Source organism: Myxine glutinosa, chromosome 14 (genome assembly GCF_964187855.1).
Source record: "Myxine glutinosa chromosome 14, kmMyxGlut1.1, whole genome shotgun sequence".
Lineage (NCBI taxonomy): Eukaryota > Metazoa > Chordata > Myxini > Myxiniformes > Myxinidae > Myxine > Myxine glutinosa.
Genome location: NC_136274.1, coordinates 71452256 through 71479782, shown reverse-complemented (window position 1 = coordinate 71479782; position 27527 = coordinate 71452256). Strand labels below are relative to the sequence as shown.

The window sequence follows — 27527 nt, the reverse complement described above, 5'->3', positions numbered from 1 at the left end:
TTTTAGTCCGAATGCATCCACAATTTTTTGAGATATCCTGTTCACAGACAGACAAACAGACAGACAGACAGACAGACAGGGGTGAAAACACAACCTCCACCCACCTTCGGTGGCGGAGGTAATAACCTGGAAGATCCAGAGGAAGACTGAATATTCAATGGAAAAACAAAAATTGGAAACCTCACAAAAGTGATGTCACGACCCCAAAATGTAGAGAAGAGATAATAATCTACTAAATTGAGGTAGGCCTCTGCCCTGAGACAGGCAAGCCAAGTCAAGTCATTGTCTGTAATTAAGAGATTTTGAATGATAGAATGTACATTTGATTAAAAGGTAAAGGTCTGATTTGTTCACGAAGCTTTATCACTGATAGTCAGACAAGTGGATTTCTAAGTCACAACTCACATTGTTGTTGCTTCGGACCTCAGAGTGGTGTTATGATTAAATTTGTGGATCGCAAAATTAGTGGAACGTTTTCGGTGAAAGTATGTTCACAATTCCCGTCGCCATGTTATGGGAAATATTGTGGGAAACACTGGGAAAATTTAAGGAATTTTCCTGCCCCCACACCTTCCCTCGCACCGTAACCATCACATCCATACTCTCAATACATTTTCCTTCCATTCTCTTCCACAATCTCGTCCAAACACTTCTTCATTCCACTTTTTCTGCTCCTCATATGCTCCCTCCCCTCTACATTCTTCTCTTTACTCAATCTCTGAATTTCCCCCTCTACTTTACACCCCTCCTTCCACATTTACATCCATAATAGGTGCTGGGTAGGCCCACCATGCCTCACCCAGTTGGCTGGGAGTGCAACAGGCCGTCTGAACTTCTCATGGATATTTGTTAACTTTTTTTAATTCCACCATGACCAACAGACTGGCATAAATCCCATCTCAACATTTCGACAAGGTTATCGAGTACTTTAAACGAACCTAAATTTTGTTTTGAAGTTATAAAAATTCTACTTTAAGTACAATTTCCTCCACACATAATCAGCAGAGGCCTCCATGCCTAATGCCTTAGGCCCACCAGAAAACCAAGATGGCGGCCATATTATTTTTGTCTGGGTGCCATGGTGGGTGGAGTCAAGTGACAAGTGTGGGTGGGGTCTGGCAGCTTCTCGACCAATTGTTGCACATTGTAAAAATCGCCCCCAGCAAGAACCACAACACCATCACCACCACCAACAACAACAACAACAACAACAACAACAACAACAACAACCATGCCATACGTCAGAGATAAAAACATCTCTGATATGTCACATCACATTCGGTCTATTTTTATAGGATTAATGAATCATGGAGTTTTGATCTGCTGCTTGCATCATTAAGCCGCTGTCACACCTTGACGTTTTAGCCAGCGTATGCCGACGTATGAAAAATTTGGCTACGTTAAGAGCACGCTGAAGCACGCTGGCATACGTCGTAGTACGCCGAGCTCGTCGACAAATTTCGTGCATGCACAAAATTTGTCGACGTATGCCAGCGTATGACTCACACCAGCACTCAATTTTGATACGTCGGCATACGCTGGCTAAATCGTCAAGGTGTGACAGGGGCTTTTAGTGAAGCGTGGCTGTGCCACCCATGTATGCTAGGGCCTTGTAGGGAAGGGTGGGAATTTTGGAATTGCCCAAGGTACCAAGGTACACAATGGCTTAAGATTTTCGAAAGGTGCTTTGGGATGTTGAACATCCACCAGCGAATGCTCACATGGGGCAAGCGAGCTCAATGTCTCTTCCAAAGAACGCCATGCCCAATGACGCAATGCCCTGGCCATGTGGCACCATGATGGCAGTTTATAGTCAGCACGGTAATATAGCCCACACTCGACAGGTTAAATGTGAGTAAACTACCTCTGTCTGATCTTGTGAGCACAATATGGTCAGAGTTCAACATTCTGAAGAAACTAGACCGATCAATGAAGACGAGCCATCCGCATGGGCAGGCCACACCATTTACCTAGGTAGACCGAATACATGAGCATGTTCGCGAAACTGACGGCGATCACGTTCTTGATGACACCCAAGCGTTTGCGTCGAAAATATTTCCTTTCTTCCTCCTCTTCATTATAATTTGGGTCAATGTTGTTGAGGAGGTCTTCTCCACCCTGGTATGGGGAAGATAAGGGAAGGGGAGGTGGGGGTAGACATGAAGGTGCATTATTACAAATGCCACAAGTAAAACATGATACAAGTGTTACTGTCCAGAAAAATCACAACCTACCGGTACCAACTAACAGGTCTTCATATTCCGTTAACTTTACGGAGAGACACGAATTGCCAGCTGCTCCGAGCACTTGCTCTAGATTAACAATATCAATAATTATGTCACTGTTTGCCTGTTTCGGACTAAATTCAAATTTATCTCTGCCTGTGAGTGCTCCTCCTCCTCTTCTTCTTCTTCTTCCCCCATTTTGCTGCACTTTTTTTTCTTTTCTTTTTTTGTATACAAGATCGAGGCTCGTGAAAGAGCTAACATTAATCACACAAAAAGACAAACCGACACACAAAACACAAAAAACAAGGGGAGCGGCAGACAAGATGGGGAGAGAGGGGGAAGGACACAAACACAACATTTGAGAGCAGGGACATCGGGAGGACTTGGGGGGAGGTGGGAGAGGAATAAAACATATGAACACTGCAAGGACTATGGGGTGAATTACCGGGGGTAGAAAAGATCAAGGTTTTCGATGGGGGAAGATAAGAGATGGTGGTGAACAGCTGTTTTAAAGACCTGGAGGGAGGAGTGGGATTGAAGGGAGTGGGGGACTTTGTTCCAGATGCGGGAGAAAAGGGGAATGAAAGAGTGAAGGTGAGCAGAGAGCCTAGACTTTGGCAGTTTAACCATAAGAGGGTTGCAGGCAGATCTTGTGCGACCTGAAGGAATATTGGGGGGACAGAGCACAGAGAGAGCTGGGGGAGCAAGGCCGGAGAGGAGTCGGTAGAAGACAGAAAGACCACCAACCTGCCTGCGGTGAGTGAGTGAAAGGCCCTCGGAGTTGACGATATCGCAGGAGATTCCAATGATTCTGAAAGCTTTGGCCTCAACAGCGTGAAGCCGAGCAAGGTGTGAGGCAGGAGCACCAGCCCAGAGGGGGGAACAGTATTCCATTGAGCTGCGGATGAAAGCCTTGTATGTGGTGAGGAGCTCAGGTGTGCCAAGGAAGGACTTCGCACGACGGAGGATGCCCAGTCGGCGACTGGCTTTGGAGGCCAGCTTGGAAATGTGGTTTTCCCAAGAAAGATCATGGCAGATAGTGAGACCCAAAAGCTTGAGCGACAGAACTTCTTGGAGAGGATTGTTGAGAAAGTAGATGGGAGGGTTGTCCAGTCGGTCCTTTCGGAGAGACATTGTAAGAGTGTGAGATTTGTCAGGATGGAAAGACATGTTCCACTTGTTTGACCAGTCTGTGATTTTGTCCAGGTCTGCAGAGAGTGAGGAGGCTGCAGACTGCCGATCTGAGGGATGAGGAATGGAGCGGCAGATAGTGGAGTCATCAGCAAATAGATAGAGAGGATTTTCCAGAGAGTCGGAGAGGTCATTGATGAAGACCAGAAATAGCACAGGGCCCAGAACACTACCTTGGGGAACTCCAGCTAGAACAGGAAGGGAAGATGAGAGAAATCCATTCAGGGCCACACGTTGCCTACGACCAGAGAAGAAATCCGCAAGCCATGAGTGGAAATTTCCCTGGATACCATAGGAGGTGAGTTTGGTGAGCAGAGCTGGGTGCCAGACCGTATCGAAGGCACGTGATATGTCAAGTGAGACAGCTCTGATTTCCTGTTTGGCATTGAGGACCTCCATCCATTGTTGAGACAGCAGAAGAAACATGTCCAAAGTAGAATGACCTGGTCTGAATCCAAATTGATGATCAGAGATCAAGCCATTGGAGAAGAGGAAGGATTTGATATCCGAAGCAATGATGGATTCCATGACTTTGCTGATAATTGGGAGCAGGCTGATTGGTCTGTAGTTGCAAGGATCTGTTTTTGCACCTTTTTGTGTAAAGCGGTAATGTTTGCTGATTTCCAAGATGCTGGCAGATGACCTTGAGCAAAAGATAGGGTGAAAAGAACAGAGAGAGGGTGAGATAGAGCGGCAGAGCAGGATTTTAGGATCCGTGGGCTGATGCCGTCTGGTCCAGTTGCAGAATCAGAGTCGAGGGTTGACAAAAACTCCTCCACCTTGTCAGGAGAGAAGGACACAGAGTCCATGAGCAGTTGGGTTCGACTGGGAAAGGTGGGAACAGAGAGAGATGGGTTTGGGACACAAGAGTTTGAGGCAAACACAGAGTTGAGGCATTCGGCTTTGTCACGTGCGGTGTCAACTGTGTAGCCATTTGAGGTAAGGGAGGGGATGGAGGGGCAACAACCACCAGAAACGGATTTGACCAGACGCCACCAGGATTTGGAGGAAGGAGACAGGTTTGCCTGTGTCTGACTAAATTCAAATTTATCTCTGTCTGTGAGTGCTCCTCCTCCTCTTCTTCTTCCCCCATTTTGCTGCACTTTTTGCCTGTATCTGACTAAATTCAAATTTATCTCTGTCTGTGAGTGCTCCTCCTCCTCCTCTTCTTCTTCCTCCATTTTGCTGCACTTTTTGCTTGTATCTGACTAAATTCAAATTTATCTCTGTCTGTGAGTGCTCGTCCTCCTCCTCTTCTTCTTCCTCCATTTTGCTGCACTTTTTGCTTGTATCTGACTATATTCAAATTTATCTCTGTCTGTGAGTGCTCCTCCTCCTCTTCTTCTTCCCCCATTTTGCTGCACTTTTTGCCTGTATCTGACTAAATTCAAATTTATCTCTGTCTGTGAGTGCTCCTCCTCCTCTTCTTCCTCCCCCATTTTGCTGCACCTTTTGCCTGTATCTGACTAAATTCAAATTTATCTCTGTCTGTGAGTGCTCCTCCTCCTCCTCCTCCTCCTCTTCTTCTTCTTCTTCCCCCATTTTGCTGCACTTTTTGCCTGTATCTGACTAAATTCAAATTTATCTCTGTCTGTGAGTGCTCCGCCTCCTCTTCTTCTTCTTCTTCCCCCATTTTGCTGCACTTTTTGCGTGTATCTAACTAAATTCAAATTTATCTCTGTCTGTGAGTGCTCCTCCTCCTCTTCTTCTTCTTCTTCCCCCATTTTGCTGCACTTTTTGCCTGTATCTGACTAAATTCAAATTTATCTCTGTCTGTGAGTGCTCCTCCTCCTCTTCTTCTTCTTCTTCCCCCATTTTGCTGCACTTTTTGCCTGTATCTGACTAAATTCAAATTTATCTCTGTCTGTGAGTGCTCCTCCTCCTCCTCTTCTTCTTCTTCCTCCTACATTTTGCTTCACTTTTTGCCTGTATCTGACTAAATTCAAATTTATCTCTGTCTGTGAGTGCTCCTCCTCCTCCTCCTCCTCCTCTTCTTCTTCTTCTACCTCCATTTTGCTGCACTTTTTGCCTGTATCTGACTAAATTTAAATTTCTCTCTGTCTGTGAGTGCTCCTCCTCCTCCTCCTCTTCTTCTTCTTCCTCCATTTTGCTTCACTTTACAAAGACCGAAGAGGATATTTTGGCAAATTCTCCACACTGCACATGAAGAGAAATGGAGATGTAGGCCTAAGTACAAAGACAGGGACACATGCTTCAGCTGAGAGCGTTGATTCGATGGTTTGTTGTGGACAATGTTGTTGATTCGATGGTTTGTTGTGGACAATGTTGTTGATTCGATGGTTTGTTGTGGACAATGTTTGTTTGTAATGAAACCATAAATAGGGGAGGGGTTCAGAATAATGGACTTCCTCGTCCAAATAAATGCCAAGCGACTTGGAATATGGCTAAAGTGAGGTCGATGTTTCTTTTAGCGTTAGAGCGTTTCACATGGAGTTGTTACCTCCCCCACCAAATGTGGCTGGAGGTTATGTTTTCACACTTGTCAGTCCGTTTGTTTTGTTTGTGAACAAAATATCTCACAAAGTGTTGGACGGATTTGGTCGACATTTGGCAGCGAGGTAGCGTCCGCGACAAGGCCAAAATGAGTAGATTTTGGTGAAGATCTGGATGTGGTTTATAGATCTGATAATTTTAAAGTGATTCTTCACTATTGAGTGATTGGATGGCCTAGAGCTGCGCACAGTCTCCTCTAAGCTGGGATGGCCGAGAGCTGTGCACAGTCTCCTCTAAGCTGGGATGGCCTAGAGCTGCGCACAGTCTCCTCTAAGCTGGGATGGCCGAGAGCTGTGCACAGTCTCCTCTAAGCTGGGATGGCCTAGAGCTGTGCACAGTCTCCTCTAAGCTGGGATGGCCTAGAGCTGTGCACAGTCTCCTCTAAGCTGGGATGGCCTAGAGCTGTGCACAGTCTCCTCTAAGCTGGGATGGCCGAGAGCTGCGCACAGTCTCCTCTAAGCTGGGATGGCCTAGAGCTGCACACAGTCTCCTCTAAGCTGGGATGGCCTAGAGCTGCGCACAGTCTCCTCTAAGCTGGGATGGCCTAGAGCTGCACACAGTCTCCTCGAAGCTGGGATGGCCTAGAGCTGTGCACAGTCTCATCTAAGCTGGGATGGCCGAGAGCTGCACACAGTCTCCTCTAAGCTGGGATGGCCTAGAGCTGCACACAGTCTCCTCTAAGCTGGGATGGCCTAGAGCTGTGCACAGTCTCCTCTAAGCTGGGATGGCCTAGAGCTGCACACAGTCTCCTCGAAGCTGGGATGGCCTAGAGCTGTGCACAGTCTCCTCTAAGCTGGGATGGCCTAGAGCTGCACACAGTCTCCTCTAAGCTGGGATGGCCTAGAGCTGCACACAGTCTCCTCTAAGCTGGGATGGCCTAGAGCTGCACACAGTCTCCTCTAAGCTGGGATGGCCTAGAGCTGCACACAGTCTCCTCTAAGCTGGGATGGCCTAGAGCTGCGCACAGTCTCCTCTAAGCTGGGATGGCCTAGAGCTGCACACAGTCTCCTCTAAGCTGGGATGGCCTAGAGCTGCGCACAGTCTCCTCTAAGCTGGGATGGCCTAGAGCTGCACACAGTCTCCTCTAAGCTGGGATGGCCTAGAGCTGCACACAGTCTCCTCTAAGCTGGGATGGCCTAGAGCTGCACACAGTCTCCTCTAAGCTGGGATGGCCTAGAGCTGCGCACAGTCTCCTCTAAGCTGGGATGGCCTAGAGCTGCGCACAGTCTCCTCTAAGCTGGGATGGCCTAGAGCTGCGCACAGTCTCCTCTCAGCTGTCTCGCCTGGGTTCGAATCCCGTTCCAGTTATGAACTGTCAGTTCGGTGATTCCTCAATGTGTCTCCTAGCGTCTCGTTTTGTGTTCTACACACATCGGGGCTGTTTTTCGTCCAAATCCGTCCACAACTTTTTGAGATATTTCGTTCACAAACAAACAAACAAATGGACAAACAAACGGACAAACAGGAGTGAAAACCAAAGGTGGATGGAGGTAATAAAGCACGATATCTCAAAAAGTTATGGACCGATACGGACAAAACCTGGTGGACAGGTTGGGTTTGTGACAAGGACGAATTGATTCGATTTTGAAGATTCGAATGCAGATCAAAGAATTCAAAAATTTTTTTTAACGATTCTTCACCATTCAGTGATAGGACCAAAAACGATATATAACAAAAGGTTGTTGACGGATTATGACAAAACTTGGTGGATGAGTTTGGGTAAGTGACAATAACAAACTGATGAGATTTCGGTTCAGGTCCGAATCCAGATCCGACCTATCAATGGGATACAAAACGTAAACTGTTCACCTGGCGGAGGTATGCTCTCTACCGAGTGCCATTGTAGTTGTGAAATGGTTTCCATAAACGTATTCTACTTCTTCTTCAACGGCCACAATTATCCCCACGTTCTGGTGGGGTTGGCCAGGGCAAACCTGGCCGTTGTCCTTCACGAACCAGCTGGCCAGGCCTGCCGTTCAACTGAGGTTTGGCCAAGGTGTCGGAGTACTCTTCGCGAGGAGCAACGTGGGATCTTTAACGTCCGCCAATTGATGCCAGTAGACGGTATGCCCAGTTTAACGTGTCCATCCGAGGGACAACCTGTGCAGCACCAGGGCGGCAGTTTATAGCTGCGTCGACATTCGAACCCAGGCTAGACAGCTTAGAGGCGAGTGTGCGTACCTCTAAGTACCTCTAAGTACGTCTAAGCCATCCTGCAGCCCCCAAAATGTTTTCCATAAACTGGAAAACCTGGAAAACCTGGAAAACCTGGAAAACAAGCAGCTCGGCCAAATATGAACGAGTTTGTATAATGAAGTGTTCATTGTAATTTCACGTTTCACGAACAAAACATGACTCCTCGGACCATTCGTCACTCTCAAGGGCCAAATCGACATGAAAGTTTTGCAAAACTTAATCCATTAGGAGTAGCGTGAACTTACCTGGGACCCCACCCTGCGGGGCTCGGGGTCACGTTCCAGCTCAGGCTCCTCCTGGCTGTGATCGATCAGCTCGTTATGTTCAGCCATGACGAACGAGAGTACGGAGATTTGACGGCGAGGGCGGTCGGGACCTCGTGCATACTTTCCTGCAAAGAGGGGGCTCGCCTGAGGGTTTGGCGTCATACGAGTGACGTCATACGGAAAGCCACGTGCGCTGCTGTACTCGCGGAGACAGATAATAACGCGGGTTTCCTTCCTTTACAAGCAACTTCGATGGAGGTCCATTAAGGTCGGTCGTAATGATTGCCAACCTATGGTTGTATTTATTGCTTTTTGGAGTTGAGCGTCAATCTTGGCAACAGACGAAACATTTTTAAAGACTTTGATACGAGCGCAAGGGGGATCGAACCACTCACTGTCTGTCTTGGGGAAACTCGAAACAGACCAAACGTACGTTCTACCGTTACACTACCGAGCTATCTACCTGCGATACTCTTCAGCACAAAGCACTTTGGCTTGAAAAATTTTTCCCAATGCACCTGTCTGTCTGTCTGTCGGTCTGTGAACAAGACATCTGGAAAGGTTTTTTGTTTTTCTTTTTGTTTTGTATACAAGATCGAGGTTCGTGTAAGAGCTAACATTAACCACACAAAAACAAACGGACACATCAAAAACATATGATAAAGGGAGCGGGAGACAAGATGGGGAGAGATGGGGAAGCACACACGTACAACATTTGAGAACAGGGACATTGGGAGATCTGTGGGAGGGCAAAAACAGGGAGAGGGCTTGGGGGAGGAGGCATGGGAAGGGAAGGGGTGGGAGAGGTATAAAACACATGGACACTGCTAGGACTTCCAGGAAAAAAGTCGGTATTTCAAAAAAGTGGATTTGGGGTGAAATTAGCGGGGATAGAAAAGATCAAGGTTTTGGATGGGGGAAGATAAGAGATGGTGGTGAACAGCTGTTTTAAAGACCTGGAGGGTGGAGTGGGATTGAAGAGAGTGAGGGAGTTTGTTCCAGAGGCGGGAGAAAAGAGGAATGAAGGAGTGAAGGTGAGCAGAGAGTCTTGAATTTGGCAGTTTAACCATAAGAGGGTTGCAGGCAGATCTTGTCGGAATATTTGGGGGACAGAGCCCAGAGAGAGCTGGGGGAGCAAGACCGGAGAGGAGTCGGTAGAAGACAGACAGGCTGTGCAAGGATTGGGATTAAATTTGGTAGAGAGGTTGGGTAGGTGACAAACCCGAAATGATTCGATTTTGGTGAAGATCCAGATCCGATAATTATATTTTAACATCAAGTGATTCTTCACCATTGAGTGCTCGGGCCAAAAACGTTATAGAGCATGATATTTCAAAAAGTTGTGGACGAGTTATGACAAAACCTGGTGGATGAGTTGCTAAGCAACAAGAACAAGCCTATTAGATTTTGGTTCAGGTCGGAATCCAGTTTCGACCCATGAGTGGCTACAAAAGGTAAGCTATTCAGCCTGGTGGATGTATGCTCTCTACCGAGTGCTCTTCTAGTTTTCCTTGTGTTTTAATTTTCTGGCAGACATTTTTATTCCTCCAATTGAAATTGCAAACAAACCAAATGAAGTGTTTCTTTCCGTCGTCCATTTTTATCAACAAAGTAATGTCTTTTCCTGGTGCTAGAGGGCGATAGAACACTCCGCTTTCTCTATAACCTATATGTAGGCCTACTCTCTTGTAGTGTTGGGGATAGAGGCTCCACTCTACCGACTGAATGAATGTTTCCGTTCAATTGGGACTGGTAGGATAGCCAAGGTCCAACAGGTACACACACTCACTTTTGAGCTGTCTAGCCTGAGTTCGAATCCTAAAGCAGATATGAACAGTCACCCAGGTGTTTCACAGGCAGGTGTTTCACCAATGTGTGTGCCCTCCCTCCCTCGAGTCGCGACAGGGCCTCGAACTCAAGACCCCTTAACCATCAAGCCAATACCAGGTTATCATGATGATAAACATGTTGGAATCGGAATGACAAAAACAGCCCCGATTATGTGTAGAACACAAAACGAGACGCTGGGAGGCGCAATTGTCCTCTCGAAAAGGTCTTCTTCATCTCGCGTACCTTTCATTTCATCCTTGTTCAACCCTAACCTCAGATGGGTTTTCTAACCATGGTCCACATGACGTTGACGAGCGTCTGACCCTCCTCAATGTGTTTTATTCCTTCCCCGATGGTATTTCATATGAATGTATCGCAAGACCAACCTGGAAAGCGTCTGAAAATGCAAAACACGTCTGCGTCCATTTGTATTCAGTTGTCTTCGTCTTCTTCCGTATGCTCAAAAGAACGAAAACAGTTTAACAGAAAATACAAAATTAAAATTAAAGATTTTTATGCAACCTTGACCTTTGAGCTTTAGATTTTAAAAAAATCAGCTTCTAGCTTTTGATTGGTTAACCAATTATGTGACCCGACGTGCAAATTTTTTAAATTTCAGGTAAATTGGATGAAAATTGATCATTTTAAGCAATCTTGACCTTTGCCCTTTTGATCTAAAAAAAACAATCGGCTTCTAGCTTTTGATTGGTTAACCAATTATGTGACCCGACATGCAAATTCTTAAAATTTCAGGTCAATTGGATGGAAATTGACAATTTTATGCAACCTTGACCTTTGACCTTTTGACCTATAAAAAACAAACGACTCCTACCTTTTGATTAGTGAACCAATTCAATGACCTGATATGCAAATTCTTTAAATTTCAGGTCAATTGGATGGAAATTGACAATTTTATGCAACCTTGACCTTTGACCTTTTGACGTATAAAAACCAAATGACTCCTACCTTTTGATTAGTGAACCAAATCAATGACCTGATATGCAAATTATTTAAATTTCAGTTCATTCAGGTGGAAATTGGTGCTTTTACGCAAACTTGACCTTTCACCTTTCGATCTAATAAAAAACAATCAGCTTCTCGCATTTCATTGGTGAACCAATTCCGTTACCGAATATGCAAATTATTTAAATTTTAGGTCAAATGGACGGAAATTGACAATTTTATGCAACTTTGACCTTTGACCTATAAAACACACCTTTTGACGTGAACCAATTCAATGACCTGATATGCAAATTCTTTAAATTTCAGGTCAATTGGATGGAAATTGAAAATTTTATGCAACCCTGACCTTTGACCTTTTGACCTATAAAAAACAAACGACTCCTACCTTTTGATTAGTGAACCAATTCAATGACCTGATATGCAAATTATTTAAATTTCAGGTAAATCAGGTGAAAATTGGTGCTTTTACACAAACTTGACCTTTCACCTTTTCATCTAATAAAAAACAATCAGCTTTTAGCATTTCATTGGTGAACCAAATATGTGACCCAATATGTAAATTCTTTAAATTTCAGGTAAATCAGGTGAAAATCGACGATTTTATGTGGCGCTGACCTTTGACCTTTTGACAAAATTATTAATTTACCTTCCCCGTATTATCATAATAAAGCTTTGGTGAAAATATAATGACAAAACTCAAATGGTAAAAAGTTACGGGCCGGACAGACACACAGACAGAAGTGATTGCAAAACCCCGTGTCCTGCTGTGCACGACACTCGGTGGAGCGCACACCTCCACCAGGTTTACCTTGTGTATCCCCTGATAGACCGAATCTGGATTCGGACCTAAACCAAAATCGAATCGGCTCGTTCTTGTCACTTACCCAACTCATCCACCAAGTTTAGTCATAATCCGTCAACAACTTTTTGAGATATCCTGTTCACAAACAAACAGACAGGTGTGAAAACCACCTCGATCCGACTTCAGTGATGGAGGTTAAACAACAACGTCACAGCTTTGAGGGAATGGAAGCTGTTAATTCACTACCTGTAATTAACTGCAATATTGATACAATCGATTACCTGCAAATGACACCTGCGCAGCAGAACCTGAATTAATTAATTACTTCACATCGACAAACAAACTTTGACCAAATCGTGTTGGATTTGTAAATGAAACAAGTTGGTGATTTTACCTCTTAACAGAAAATACATTTTGATCAATGATACCTATAAATGTGTTTACGATACCTATAACTAAATAACCTGTTTACGATATGTATAAATCCATCGCAAGCATCAACATTCTTGTCACGTGATCAATAAGTTCGGAAAAACAACATATGGTGTTTCAGGTTCACGTGACGTGGCGTCAACAAGAATAACAAACAGGAACAGCATTTGTAGTTTAATTCATGAGATGCACATTTGGAGATGACCAGATGATCATCAAACCCAGTTGGTCATGACCATGACTCTCCTTTCTTGTCAACATGATGTTTAACAACTCATTTGACGTGTGCATCCGAATTGGGGAGTGTGGGGGCACACCATGTGGGGGAGTGTGGGGGCAAGCCATGTGTGGAGTCTGGGGCACACCATGTGGGGGAGTGTGGGGGCAAGCCATGTGTGGAGTCTGAGGCACACCATGTGGGGGAGTGTGGGGGCAAGCCATGTGTGGAGTCTGGGGAACACCATGTGGGGGAGTGTGGGGGCACACCATGTGGGGGAGTGTGGGGGCACACCATGTGGGGGAGTAGGGGGGCAAGCCATGTGTGGAGTCTGGGGCACACCATGTGGGGGGAGTGTGGGGGCAAGCCATGTGTGGGGTCTGGGGCACACCATGTGGGGGAGTGTGGGGGCAAGCCATGTGTGGACTCTGGGGCACACCATGTGGGGGAGTGTGGGGGCAAGCCATGTGTGGAGTCTGGGGCACACCATGTGGGGGAGTGTGGGGGCAAGCCATGTGTGGAGTCTGGGGTACACCATGTGGGGGAGTGTGGGGGCAAGCCATGTGTGGAGTCTGGGGCACAACATGTGGGGGAGTGTGGGGGCACACCATGTGGGGGAGTGTGGGGGCACACCATGTGGGGGAGTGTGGGGGCACACCATGTGGGGAGTCTGGGGGCACACCATGTGGGGAGCAGGGCCGCCGAGAGCCAGAATGGGCCCTGGGGCAATCCTAAGTGTTGGGCCCCCTTCACCCAGAGCTCCTTCAAAAAAATTTAAAAAATCAATCCACAGGTACGGGCGTTTCCATGTTTTCGTCAGCACAAACACATGCCATGTTTCAGGTAAATTGGTGTTCTTCATTTATTGCTATATGTGATTTAGTTTCCTAACCCATTTCATCCGGGTGGAATTTGGCCAACATTCCTGTGTTCATTTACGTCATTACCACGATTATTACCATGTAAATTGTTCCCACAGTTGTTTATGTCACGAGGGAGGGTATTACACCCCATGGTAATGGTATGCCAGGTAATCGCCCTGAGTGGCTTGGAGGGAGACACAAAATAAACATTGGAGAGACAGCCCCCCCCCCCCCCCGGTGTTTCATCGTCACAATCATTATATGAAACCAAAAAAAATGAAGGAATAATTCCGGACCCCTATTATTATTAGATCCCGGCCTCGGGATGGTTACCCCCACCCTCCCACCCCCTCTCGGCGCCCCTGGTGGGAAGGTTGGGTGCACTCCATGGCAACCGTGTAAAAATGGATGGGGTGGGTGTGCTCCAGAATATTGCGATAGGAGTCATGAGGTCCAAAGGGGGCACTGGACGTTTCTGAGGGGTGGGGATGAGCACGATTCATGCTGGGAATGTGAAGATCCGATGAAGGATGAGTCACCATGTCTTCCTCAGAGCCTTCTGGGCGTTGGCAGGGATGAAGGCCACCATTGGTTGGTCCTGGACTCTGCCCACTGGCAAAGTCGTATAAAATGCGTAACCCTGTCCTCACTGCAGCACTTAGTTAACCCAAGGAGTGTAGATCTGTTTAACTCGCCTTGCATTCCTGAGCCCTTTCCTTCTCTACTATCCACTGCGTCCCTTTTCAAGGTATGCCATCGTCACTTGAAATACCTCTTCCTTATGTAAGATTTTAAAAAACCCATATCTATATGCACCAAAAACCATATATAAACCTTAAAACGATTTAAGATTAAAAAGGAATTAGTGAGTGCATTGTAATTCAGTGCATAGATTCCATATCGGTGTTCCCTTGTGGTGAACCTGGCAGGTCACTGACATGCCTGTGCGGGACGAAATCTTCCCATTGGAGCATTCAGAGGAGGTCGTGTGCGACCCCCTCCACGTGCAAACCCCACTCCGTGAGAGCATCCTCCTGAGCCGCCTGGCCGGATGCCCTGTGTTTCTCAAGCTTGAAAACGCACAGCCAACCGGCTCGTTCAAGATCCGGGGGATTGGACACCTCTGCCAGCAGGTACTCGTGCTCTTATAGAAGAGGTTACATCTCTTGCATTTTGACTGTGCGGTCTATTGATATATTGTGAAACCAGAGTGCTGTTTTTTATTTAATATAGATGACTTAAGAAAGAGCTGAGTGTGCAAGGTGTTTGTGTAATATAGGAATATATATATAAATACTAGTTGGGTATGCTTACAAATTGTGTAAGCAATAACAAACTGTGCTTTGTACTTAGGTATACTGTATAATGAAGAGAAGCTTTATGATTATAGACAAGCATCATCGACTCGCTGCAAGATGTAAATTTAGGTTTATTTATTTATTTATTTTACGGACGCGTTTACTGTTTCTACGGAAAATTCATTGAGATTTTTATTTCACAGTTTACAGTTATATAAATTACAATTTTCAAATGCTGGATATCGATTGAGATTTTTTTTGGTTTTTTTCTTTTACGTATGTGTTTACGTTTTTGGGTTTTTTTACGTAAATTTTAATTTATGGGCACTCTCGGATGGTTCTGGGATTTTTCCCCCCCCCCGTGTATTGGCTTCAATGTCCGTCTCTATGCCAAATTTCAGCGTTCTATGATTAGTCAGTCAGTCAGTGGTTAGAAAGAGCACATATATATATATATATATAACTGTGAGAAATAGTAGAAACTCCACAGTACGAGCAGGGCGTCTCATTTGCATTAAATAAATAATCGGGAGGTTAAATCAGACGCGGATGTAGCTTCAGGACGTCGATCTTTAATTTGACAAGCTTTCGACCAACAAAGGTTTTCTTCTTAGTCGTCCCCAAGTTCAACGGAAGTTGAACAGTTTGAACAGTTCAAAACTGTGAGTTTTGCATGCACTTGTGACAGTATCTGAATTTATAATCCATAATGACGCACTGCTAGATGGCTCCCCTGGAGCTTTGCAGGCAAGGCGGACATGCATGGCGATGACGTCATGACGTTCGCTCATTAGGTTGGGGAACCAGATTACAGATACCAATTAGTAACTCCCAACCACATCCAGGTCGACTCCATGTGATGAGTGGATACCAGAGAAAATGTTACCGTGTGGCAGGCGGTGCTTATCACTCCCAGTAAGGTGCAGCAGCAGCTGGTTGGGACACCTTGCTGGCAGTTCCCCACTGATGATATGAAGGTCGCATAATGACTGATATATATATATATATATATATATTAAGTAATGACTTGCGGTTGGGATTAAAATCAAATGAATCCATCTTGAGTTCTCCAAACTTTAATGAGCAAAATAAACAACTGCTCAACATTTTGATCAGCAACACGGACAAACATGCATCCACTGACCTTTCTCAAGACTAAAGAAAAACAATTCTATACCCTTCCTTATATAAGGTGTGCACCCAGAATCTTATATAAGGGAGGGTATAGAATTGTTTTTCTTTACTCTTGAGAAAGGTCAGTGCATACACGTTTATCCGTGTTGCTGATCGAAACGTCGAGCAGTTGTTTATTTTGCTCATTAAAGGTCGGAGAACTCAAGATGGATTCATATATATATATATATATATATATATATATATATATATATATATATATATATATATACGATATAGCAATTTAATAGACAGGAAGTAAATTCCTGCGTGGGGCTAGTGTGAAATGTTTCTGACTCAACCCGGGACTCCGAACCCAGGAACATCATCACTTACATGGTGACAGCCCACTGAGCTGTCTAGTCTCCAGGATATCCTCACAGATTTCTCACACTATCACATATATATGTAAGATTTAAAGGAGGTGCTTCCTCCCTCAGATTACTCAACTGTGACTGTTCCTGGTGGAAGATGTGTGTATATATATACACACAGGTAGGAAGGGAGAAACCATAGGTAAATCAAGTTCGGTAATCTGCTTTATGTCCAAGAAGTGCTTCCGGAGCAGTATAAAGATAAAAACCGGAGGGTAAGGATTTGACATTTGGTCAGGATGCAAAGTACAAGGTCACATATCAAACTCAGAGTAAACTAGAATGGCACTCGATGGAGAGCATACCTCCGCCAGGCTGAACAGTTTACGTCTTGATCCCACTGATAGATCATGTCTGGATTTGGACCTGAACTAAAATCTAATCAGCTTGTTTTTGTCACCTCTCCGACTCATCCACCAAGTTTTGTCATAATCCGTCAACAACCTTCTGAAATTCCATATATCATTTTTGGCCCCCATTTCCGAATTGTGGAGAATCACTTAAGAGATTAAATAATTCCAGTATCCGGATTCGGATCTTCACCAAAATCAAATCAGTTCGTTCTTGTCCCACACCACACCCAACCTGTCCACACAAGTTTCAATCCGTCCATACCTTTCTGAGCTATACAGACAAACAGACAAGGGCGAAAACATAACTTCTGACCATCTTTGGGGGCGGAAGTAATTACAATCTTGATATTTTGGGTCAGTCAGTTTTGGAGCTCAGTAATGATGTTCATCTATCTATAATTCCAGTAATCTCTGTGTGTCTGTGTGTCTGTGTGTCTGTGACCGCTGTTTCTCGACAACCACGGGTCCGATATACTTGAAACTTGCCAGGTATATTGCTGGGGACCCGAGGATGTGCCTTTTCAAGGTTTGAAATTAATCGGACAAGTACTTACCGAGCTATGGCGATTTAGCCGTTCGCCGTTCGCTTTGGCGTTGCGAATGGACCAAACCATTCATGTAAATAGAGGGGGGGGGGGGGTTCTGTGGTCGTTCGCTTTGGCTTTGCGAATGGACCAAACCATTCATGTAAATAGAGGGGGGGGGTTCTGTGGTCGTTCGCTTTGGCTTTGCGAATGGACCAAACCATTCATGTAAATAGAGGGGGGGGTTCTGTGGTCGTTGCGAATGGACCAAACCATTCACATCGAATCATCGAATCACATCGAATGGACCAAACCGTTCGCTTTGGACCAAACCATTGCATGTAAATAGAGGGGGGGGGGTTCTGTGGTCGTTGCGAATGGACCAAACCATTCATGTAAATAGAGGGGGGGGGGGGGTTCTGTGGTCGTTACTGCCACGTGGTTTCAAAGTTTTTTTTTGTTGTTGTTTGCACGCATGTTTTTTTGCACCCACGTACGGGCACGCCCTAGGATGTTTACACACACACACCCCTACACAAATTTTTTTTTTTTTTGGCAAGGAACGGGCACCCACGTACGGGCACGTCCTAGCTTATATATAGTACGGGCATGCCCTAGTTATTATAATGAGTGGTACTAGATGTGAAGTCTTCCAGACGATTGGTAGGTACTTGGTAGATTTCTAAGTTTGTATCTTGGTAGATTTTATTGAAGATCTGTGTTGTATTAAACCTATGGAGTGTCCGCGCCATCTTTGTTGTTGGAAATACATGAGAATCGGCTTCACAGAAGTATATAACATATGTAAAAGATAGGCCCAATGCACGTAGTAATTGGCAGTGACTGAGTGTGACGTCATCTGATGACATGAGAAGTAAAGGTCTTGAACAGGGCTTTTCCTGGTGGGTGAGGGAGTTTGTTGTTGTTTCCTATGCAGCCTGTGGTTGCTGGTTGCTTCATTTTCTGAAAGCAGGGCTGTGTCACCGATGCCCATGTTACCAGTAAGCTGGTACTCATTTTGTTGACCTTGGAAGGATGACAGGCTAAGTCAACTACACGACAGGGGCTCAAACTCAAGTTCCGAAGATCCTAGGCCAGCCCCCTTAACCGTTAAGCCAACACCAGGGCTTGGTGAGGGAGTAATGATATGCTATCCATCCAAAGGGATTCAATGTGTGCCTATTCCTGACTCAGAGGGTCTCTCGGTGCGTTATAGGCATCCCGCGTCACTCTACCCCAGCTAGTAGAACAAATAGCTTTAGTCCTTGCAAAGCTTGAATGATCTCTAAACTCATTTCTCTTCATTGTCCTCCTTTTCTTCCAGGCTGCTTTGAGAGGATGCGAGCAATTCGTCTGCTCCTCAGGTAGGAGTTATTCATTCTTCAGTTTAAATCTCTGTATTTTAACTTTATGTTTGCAGGTCTAAATGCATTTCGATTAACTAGCAATGGTACCCACCATACGGGCGGGGCTTCAATTTGGAGGCCCAAATGAACAGGCAAAATATCAGAAATTGAAGGCTTTTTTATTTTTAACGATTTATATAAACATCCGTTAAATCACATCACACGCAAATCATCAAAATCTAAACAGTATTTGTAGAATTTCAATAAAAGCCACATCACTGTTCATATCGGTAAATATTATTCCATCGTGTTTGGAAAAACTGGAAAATTGGAAATTGGGAAAATTGGAAAAACTAGAAAATTGGAAAAATTGGAAAAATTGGAAATTGGGAAAATTGGGGGAAAAATAGGAAAAACAATATAGCCTATTTTACTCCAGGGGGTCCCAGGATTACCCATCCAAAATTTTGTCGCGATCGGTTCAGCCGTTTTTGCGGTACCTGGGAACAGACAGACAGACATTTGGTGAATTATAGTAAGATGTAGCAGCAAGGTGTCCTTGTCTGGAACAGTGTGTGCCTTTCCTCAAGCTCACCTTGTCTGGAACAGTGTGCCTTTCCTCAAGCTCACCTTGTCTGGAACAGTGTGTGCCTTTCCTCAAGCTATAACATATTCGGTTCTGGTTACCTTCGCAAAAGCGGAAGGTTATGTTTTGATCGCTGTGTATTTATTTGTATGTCTGTGTGTGTGTGTGTGTGTGTGTGTATGTTATTCGCATAACTCAAAAAGTATTCAACCGATTCGCATGAAATTTGGTGGGATGATAGGTTATTATCCGGGAACCATTTGATTAGATTTTGGAATCGATCGGGTCAAAGGTCAAGGTCAAGGTCATGAAAAGGTCATGGATGTGATTACAATATCAAACTTTTGGCGGGATAGAATGGTTTAATTTGAAACAAATCTTCCCGCATGACAACGTAGGTGTGGCTTTGCTACACAGATCTTGTAGTCTTTTATTTTGGCAACAAAAGTAGCTGCGGCGAAGGTATGCGCTCTACCGAGTGCCCGTTCTAGTTTAATATCTGGTATCATGTAAGTACAAACCAGAGTAGTATGTACACAGGAGGGAGACAGGTGGGGGAGGGGGGTTAGGGGGGAAGGGGGGTGCTTCCTCCTTCAGATTACTCAATTATGACTGTCCCTGGTGGAAGATGTGCAAAGCGTTTCCTGTTTCTTTCGACTTTGTACATAGTATTCACCTTCGTGGTTGTGCACCTGCACACAGGTGGAAATGCAGGACTGGCCGCTGCATACGCGGCTCGCAAGCTCGGCATCCCGGCGACCATCTTCGTGCCCGACACCACTCCCACCTTCACCATCGAACGACTACAGGGCGAGGGTGCCACAGTGGCCATTGCTGGCAAGGTAGAGTGCTCATCCATGAGACAAGGTCTTTGTTCTTTCTCCAATTCTTCATGGATTATCCTTCCATTCGCCGAATGGTGAAATTTGCATTGAACTTGTTGCATCCTGTTCCCAATGAGATGCTTATGATGAACCTTTTTGTTTTGATTCCTCGTGTTTAAATCTTTGCAGATGCTTGATGATGCCATCGAACATGCGATTGGAGTAGCTAAGAGTAACGGATGGGTGTACATCCCTCCCTTCGATAACCCACTTATCTGGTATGAGATGCTACATTAACTATTAACTTTCCCCACGGTACTTTTGAACTTTTTGCATCGTACAAAGATTCATATATCTGCGAAAGGATATTTTCCTCTTTCTGATCTTTTTGTTCCTGACCCTGGCTCTTCACAGGGAAGGTCACATGAGTTTGGTGCGTGAACTGAAGGCCACAATGCATGACCAGCCTGGTGCCATCGTGCTGTCTGTCGGGGGCGGCGGGTTGCTCTGTGGGGTCATTCAGGGTCTTCGAGAGGTGGGCTGGGGAGACGTTCCCATCATCGCCATGGAAACCGAAGGGGCACACAGCCTTAATGCCGCCATGAAGAGTGGACAACTCGTCACACTTCCAAAAATTACCAGGTTAGTCCAACATAGGTTTGATAATCAATTTGAACGTCTTCGACAAGAAATGTAATAACTCTGTCTTCGAATTTTGCAATATGGATGCTCATTGCCATATAACTTAATCCCCATTATCATTTATCAAAACAGAACGACACTCAGTAGAGAGCATACCTCCACCTGGTTGGCCATATCACTCAATGGTGAAGAATCACTTTCAAAATTCTACCATCTGGATCCAGATCTTCACCAAAATTGAATCGATTCTTCCTTGTCACACACACAACCTCTCCAACAGGTTTCGTCCAAATCCATCCATAACTTTTTGAGATATCCTGCTACGTATCGTTTTTGGCCCTATCTCCCAATGGTGAAGAATCACTCAAAAATAAAACAATTATTGTAACCGAATCCATATTCAGATCTTTACCAAAATTGAATCGATTCTTCCTTGTCAGACACACAACCTGTCCAACGAGTTTCGTCCAAATCCATCTATAACTTTTTGAGATATCCTGCTACGTATCGTTTTTGGCCCTATCTCCCAATGGTGAAGAATCACTTAAAAAATTAAATAACTCTCATATCCGAATCCATATTCAAATCTTCACCAAAATTGAATCGATTCTTCCTTGTCACACACACAACCTGTCCAACGAGTTTCGTACAAATCCATCCACAACCTTTTAAGATATCCTGCTACGTATCGTTTTTGGCCCTATCTCCCAATGGTGAAGAATCACTCAAAAATTCCACTAGCCGGATCCGAATCCGGATCTTCACCAAAATCTAATAATTTCGTGCTTGTCACATACGCTACATCTCTGCCAAATTTCGTCCGAATCCGTCCACAACTTTTTGAGATATTTTGTTCACAGACAAACGGACAGCCAAACAGACAGGGGTGAAAACATAATCTCCATCCACCTTTTTTGGCGGAGGTAATAAGCACATGATTTCTTGATATTGCAACATGTTTCCCAAGAGGTGTAACATGAGTACCAGACCATTAGGCCCATCAAGCTTTGAGTACCAATCTTTGAGTAACATAAGTACCCATCCAGGCTTTCAGTACCAAATCTTTGAGTAACATGACTACCCATCCAGGCTTTGAGTACCAATCTTTGAGTAACATGAGTACCCATCCAGGCTTTGAGTACCAAACTTTGAGTAACATGAGTACCCATCCAGGCTTTGAGTACCAATCTTTGAGTAACATAAGTAGTAAGTACCCATCCAGGCTTTGAGTACCAAATCTTTGAGTAACATGAGTACCCATCCAGGCTTTGAGTACCAAACTTTGAGTAACATGAGTACCCATCCAGGCTTTGAGTACCAATCTTTGAGTAACATAAGTAGTAAGTACCCATCCAGGCTTTGAGTACCAAATCTTTGAGTAACATGGGTACCCATCCAGACTTTGAGTAACAAATCTTTGAGTAACATAAGTAGTAAGTACCCATCCAGGCTTTGAGTACCAAATCTTTGAGTAACATGGGTACCCATCCAGACTTTGAGTACCAAATCTTTGAGTAACATGAGTATTGAGTACCCATCCAGGCTTTGAGTACCAAACTTTGAGTAACATGAGTACCCATCCAGGCTTTGAGTACCAATCTTTGAGTAACATAAGTAGTAAGTACCCATCCAGGCTTTGAGTACCAAATCTTTGAGTAACATGGGTACCCATCCAGACTTTGAGTACCAATCTTTGAATAGCATGAGTACCCAACAAACTCTGGTTGTTTGTTTGTGCTCTTTCCTTTTAAACACTGAGCTTCTGGCAAGGAAACAGCACATACTAAGTCAGCGCATGTTTTAGAGAAGGTACTGATTTTTAAGTCTTCGGTGTGACTCGGCCAGAGCTCGGACCGCCAAACTCAAAGCGGACACCTAAGGTTGAACCAACATGTACAATATTCAATAACAGGCAGTCATATTAAAGTGTTTTTGATGACACCAAAGTAATACACCACTGTTTCTTCAGTATCGCCACCACACTTGGTGCAAAGCGAGTGGGTGAACAAACATTCCGTTTGGCCAATGAACACCCGGTGTTTCCTGCGATGGTGACGGACCAAGACGCTGTCAGGGCACTGGAGAGATTTGTTGGTGAGACAGTTAAACCTACTTTGAAAAGAGATTAATTACATTCGTATGACGCAACCTGAGTTTATTGTACCCTCTGTCACGCAACCTGATTTTATTGTACCCTCTGTAAGGCAACCTGATTTTATTGTACCCTCTGTCACACAACTTGATTTTATTGTACCCTCTGTCACGCAACCTCAGTATGAGTGTATTGCACCCTATGTCACGCAACCCGAGTATGAGTGTATTGTACCCTCTGTCACGCAACCTCAGTATGAGTGTATTGTACCCTCTGTCACGCAACCCGAGTATGAGTGTATTGTACCCTCTGTCACGCAACCCGAGTATGAGTGTATTGTACCCTATGTCAAGCAACCTGGGTATGAGTGTATTGTACCCTCTGTCACGCAACCCGAGTATGAGTGTATTGTACCCTCTGTCACGCAACCTGAGTATGAGTGTATTGTACCATCTGTCGCGCAACATGAGTAGGAGTGTATTGTACCCGATGTCACGCAACCTGAGTATGAGTGTATAGTACCCTCTGTCACACAACCTCAGTATGAGTGTATTGTACCCTCTGTCACGCAACATGAGTGTGAGTGTATTGTACCCTCTGTCACGCAACCTCAGTATGAGTGTATTGTACCCTATGCCACGCAACCTGAGTATGAGTGTATTGTACCCTCTGTCACGCAACCTGAGTATGAGTGTATTGTTCCCTCTGTCACGCAACCTGAGTATGAGTGTATTGTACCCTCTGTCACGCAACCTGAGTATGAGTGTATTGTACCCTCTGTCACGCAACATGAGTGTGAGTGTATTGTACCCTCTGTCACACAACATGAGTATGAGTGTATTGTACTTTGAGTAACATGTCACGCAACCCGAGTATAAGTGTATTGTACCCTCTGTTACGCAACATGAGTATGAGTGTATTGTACCCTCTGTCACGCAACCTGAGTATGAGTGTATTGTACCCTCTGTCACGCAACATGAGTGTGAGTGTATTGTACCCTCTGTCACACAACATGAGTATGAGTGTATTGTACTTTGAGTAACATGTCACGCAACATGAGTATGAGTGTATTGTACCCTCTGTCACGCAACATGCGTATGAGTGTATTGTACCCTCTGTCACACAACATGAGTATGAGTGTATTGTACCCTCTGTCACGCAACCCGAGTATGAGTGTATTGTACCCTCTGTCACACAACATGAGTATGAGTGTATTGTACCCTCTGTCAAGCAACCTCAGAATGAGTGTATTGTACCCTCTGTCAAGCAACCTCAGTATGAGTGTATTGTACCCTCTGTCACACAACCCGAGTATGAGTGTGTTGTACCCTCTGTAACGCAACCTGTGTATGAACGTATTGTACCCTCTGTCACGCAACCCGAGTATGAGTGCATTGTACCCTCTGTCACGCAACCTGAGTATGAGTGTATTGTACCCTCTGTCACACAACCTGAGTATGAGTGCATTGTACCCTCTGTCACGCGACCTGAGTATGAGTGTATTGTACACTCTGTCACGCAACCTGAGTATGAGTGTATTGTACCCTCTGTCACGCGACCTGAGTATGAATGTATTGTACCCTCTGTCACACGACCTGAGTATGAATGTATTGCACCCTCTGTCACACGACCTGAGTATGAGTGTATTGTACCCTCTGTCACGCAACATGAGTATGAGTGTATTGTACCCTCTGTCACGCAACATGAGTATGAGTGTATTGTACCCTCTGTCACGCAACATGAGTATGAGTGTATTGTACCCTGTGTCACGCGACCTGAGTATGAGTGTATTGTACCCTCTGTCACGCGACCTAAGTATGCGTGTATTGTACCCTCTGTCACGCGACCTGAGTATGAGTGTATTGTACCCTCTGTCACACGACCTGAGTATGAGTGTATTGTATCCTCTGTCATGCGACCTGAGTATGAGTGTATTGTACCCTCTGTCACGTGACCTGAGTATGAGTGTATTGTCCCCTCTGTCACCCGACCTGAGTATGAGTGTATTGTACCCTCTGTCACGCGACCTGAGTGTGAGTGTGTTGTACCCTCTGTCACGCGACCTGATTATGAGTGTATTGTACCCTCTGTCACGCGACCTGAGTATGAGTGTATTGTACCCTCTGTCACGCGACCTGAGTATGAGTGTATTGTAGCCTCCGTCACGCGACCTGAGTATGAGTGTATTGTACCCTCTGTCACGCGACCTGAGTGTGAGTGTGTTGTACCCTCTGTCACGCGACCTGATTATGAGTGTATTGTACCCTCTGTCACGCGACCTGAGTATGAGTGTATTGTACCCTCTGTCACGCGACCTGAGTATGAGTGTATTGTAGCCTCCGTCACGCGACCTGAGTATGAGTGTATTGTACCCTCTGTCCCGCGACCTGAGTATGAGTGTATTGTACACTCTGTCATACAACCTGAGTATGAGTGTATTGTACCCTCTGTCACGCGACCTGAGTATGAGTGTATTGTACCCACCGTCACCCGACCTGAGTATGAGTGTATTGTACCCTCTGTCACGCGACCTGAGTATGAGTGTATTGTACCCTCTGTCACACGACCTGAGTATGAGTGTATTGTACCCTCTGTCACGCGACCTGAGTATGAGTGTATTGTACCCTCCGTCACGCGACCTGAGTATGAGTGTATTGTACCCTGTCACGCGACCTGAGTATGAGTGTATTGTACCCTCTGTCATACAACCTGAGTATGAGTGTATTGTACCCTCTGTCACGTGGCACAGACGATGAGAAGATGCTTGTGGAGCCGGCGTGCGGAGCGGCCCTTTCTGCTGTCTACGAAGACGCCATCGGCAAGCTGCAGTACGAGGGCAAATTAAGCCACAACCTGTCGTCCATTGTGATCATCGTGTGTGGAGGCAGCAACATTACACTCGCCCAGCTATACAAACTGAAGGCACAACTTGGAATTAAAGATGAAGCCGCAGGCCTAGTCAGCAGCTAGGCCTCCGATGTTATCTGTACAAAAGGAATCGTAATGATATTATTTTGGGTTGTTTTTTTCTTTTTTGAAATAGACCATTAGTTTCCTGTTTCTACATCTTTGTCTTTGTATCATTAACTAGTTGTATTTAGTTGTGATTAATTTTTTTTTAAGATAGTTCTTTGGAAACCATGAATTGACGGTAAAATGTAGGGTACGCCCTCCTATCCGCAAATGTCCAACGCCCAAAGAAAAGCGCAGCCGAAGCAATAATGGCGAAAAATAAAATCCAGTTGTCTAAAATCCAGAAATCGAATCTCTCGTTTGATTAGTAAATCAATTTCTGTGTTTAAAATGCAGGTGCAAAGATGCACCTCATTCTCTTGAATATATGTCAATGATGCATGAGACCTCAGGTGGATAAGAAAGGTGTGATTACAATACATTGCTTTATCTTGTGCGGTGAACACGAATACTCGTTTTTAGAGAACGTTACAAAAGGAATATCTGCTTAGTGCAGTCAGGTGATGCCTACCTACCTCCAAATTGGGAGGATACTTAACACGTGGCACTTGAAGCCTGCACAGGCTGGACCTGGGCCTTTCCTATATTGTTCAGCTAATGCGAGTTGGTGATGCCTTAATTTTTAGAATTTCATCATATATGATGTTTTTGGAGAAGGGAGGTTTTGGATTTTTGGCTACCTTTCCTTGTTCTGTACAATAAATGACCGGTGAGGAATGTACGAGGTCAGTGCATGATGAGTATGATGAGCAATGATGATGTTGATATTGATAATACATCACATGCGTGTTTCTGTGTTTTGTACATCACATGTGTTTTCTGTGACACAACAGATGAGCTGTGTTTTCATTTTGATATTCTGAGGTCAGCAGTGCATGCACAGTGTATGCATCAATGGTAATGAGTTAAAGCAGCAAAGACAACAACTTTACCATGAAAACAACTTCATGAAGTCCTGAGCACTCACTCAGTACTTACTGTGTTTGTCAAATTTTTGTTGTAAATATTTTATCCTCGCACCTTAATGTTGTACATTTCCTTTTACTTTTTTGTAGGGCAAATAAAAGTTTTATTCCTGAACAAAAGATTTGGGTTTTCTTGTTTACGTTTTTTATTATTTTAATGTTCATTTAATAAGGGTTGAGTATGTAAAAAATAGGAAATAAAATTGAGGAAACGGGAACGGAATTTTCCGCGGAATATTCACACCATCTTTACCTCCATTCCCGTAGCTTATACTTGAAGTATTGATTGTTGAGAATGTTGTGTGAGAAACAACAATAAGGACAAAAACATGGATGGCAGGTGACCTGCATTACATGGGTTTGGCCCATTTCGTTTCTGCAAACCGCAGAGTTGTTTTTGTGTAGTCAATTTTATGTGCTATGTTCTTGCCAATTATGTTGTTGTTTATTGTTGTTTTATTCAATTTTAAAAATACACTTTCGTTTCCATTGCAAGGTATCACTCTCGTCATTTGGCTGTGTGACGTCTGAGGTCTTAATGGCTGTAGGTCTTACCACCCTCCAGGATTCCGTGTGCAGTATCACTTCAGCCAGATCATATCAAACAAAGAAACAAACAAACAAACAAACAAACAGAAATGAAATGAAATGAAAAAATATATGAAAATAAATAAATAAATAAATAAATAAATAAATAAATTGAAATGAAATGAAAATAAATAAATTAAATAAAATAAACATTCGCTTTCAATCCCTACCAATCTGCTTGGCCTCACCTCCAACTTGCCACGCATGCAAAAGCCATCACATTCATATCCGACCCACATCTCTGCATCCATCAGCATTAAATGCTGGTCAAGCTTGCATAAAGTAAG

At 44.5% G+C, this 27527-nt stretch overlaps 2 protein-coding genes across 5 annotated transcripts in view; one reads left to right on the top strand and one right to left on the bottom strand.

The window, feature by feature from the left end:
• UNC93B1 (unc-93B1 regulator of TLR signaling) overlaps window positions 1–27527 on the bottom strand; it is a 119256-nt gene that overhangs the window by 58858 nt on the left and 32871 nt on the right. The window contains exons 1-2 of one of the 3 annotated variants that reach the window (XM_068136119.2): window positions 8375–8652; window positions 1971–2118 (exon numbers count right to left, since the gene is read on the bottom strand). In XM_068136119.2, coding sequence (XP_067992220.2) covers window positions 1971–2118; window positions 8375–8557 — 331 coding nt within the window. In that variant the 5' untranslated portion in view covers window positions 8558–8652. Of the gene's footprint in view, window positions 1–1970; window positions 2119–2234; window positions 2307–8374; window positions 8653–27527 lie in introns of those variants that run through there. The other 2 variants (XM_068136120.2, XM_068136118.2) reach the window with 2 other exon arrangements.
• On the top strand, window positions 9234–26772 carry LOC137439898 (L-serine dehydratase/L-threonine deaminase). 2 transcript variants are annotated; one of them, XM_068136116.2, is made up of 8 exons: window positions 9234–9849; window positions 14432–14635; window positions 18549–18588; window positions 19859–19998; window positions 20170–20258; window positions 20395–20622; window positions 22592–22716; window positions 25464–26772. In XM_068136116.2, exons 2-8 carry the CDS (start codon window positions 14441–14443, stop codon window positions 25682–25684), a joined length of 1038 nt encoding a protein of 345 aa, XP_067992217.1. In that variant the 5' UTR covers window positions 9234–9849; window positions 14432–14440; the 3' UTR covers window positions 25685–26772. The 2 variants fall into 2 exon arrangements, with proteins under 2 accessions (XP_067992217.1, XP_067992218.2); XM_068136117.2 differs by lacking the exon at window positions 9234–9849 and adding an exon at window positions 14010–14250.

Coding starts and splice junctions, on each gene's coding strand:
- LOC137439898 (XM_068136117.2), top strand. CDS start 14,026: ATGAAGGATGAGTCACCATGTCTTCCTCAGAGCCTTCTGGGCGTTGGC. Junction 18,589..19,858: donor GCAATTCGTCTGCTCCTCAG/GTAGGAGTTATT, acceptor ACCTGCACACAG/GTGGAAATGCAGGACTGGCC. Junction 20,259..20,394: donor TTCGATAACCCACTTATCTG/GTATGAGATGCT, acceptor GGCTCTTCACAG/GGAAGGTCACATGAGTTTGG.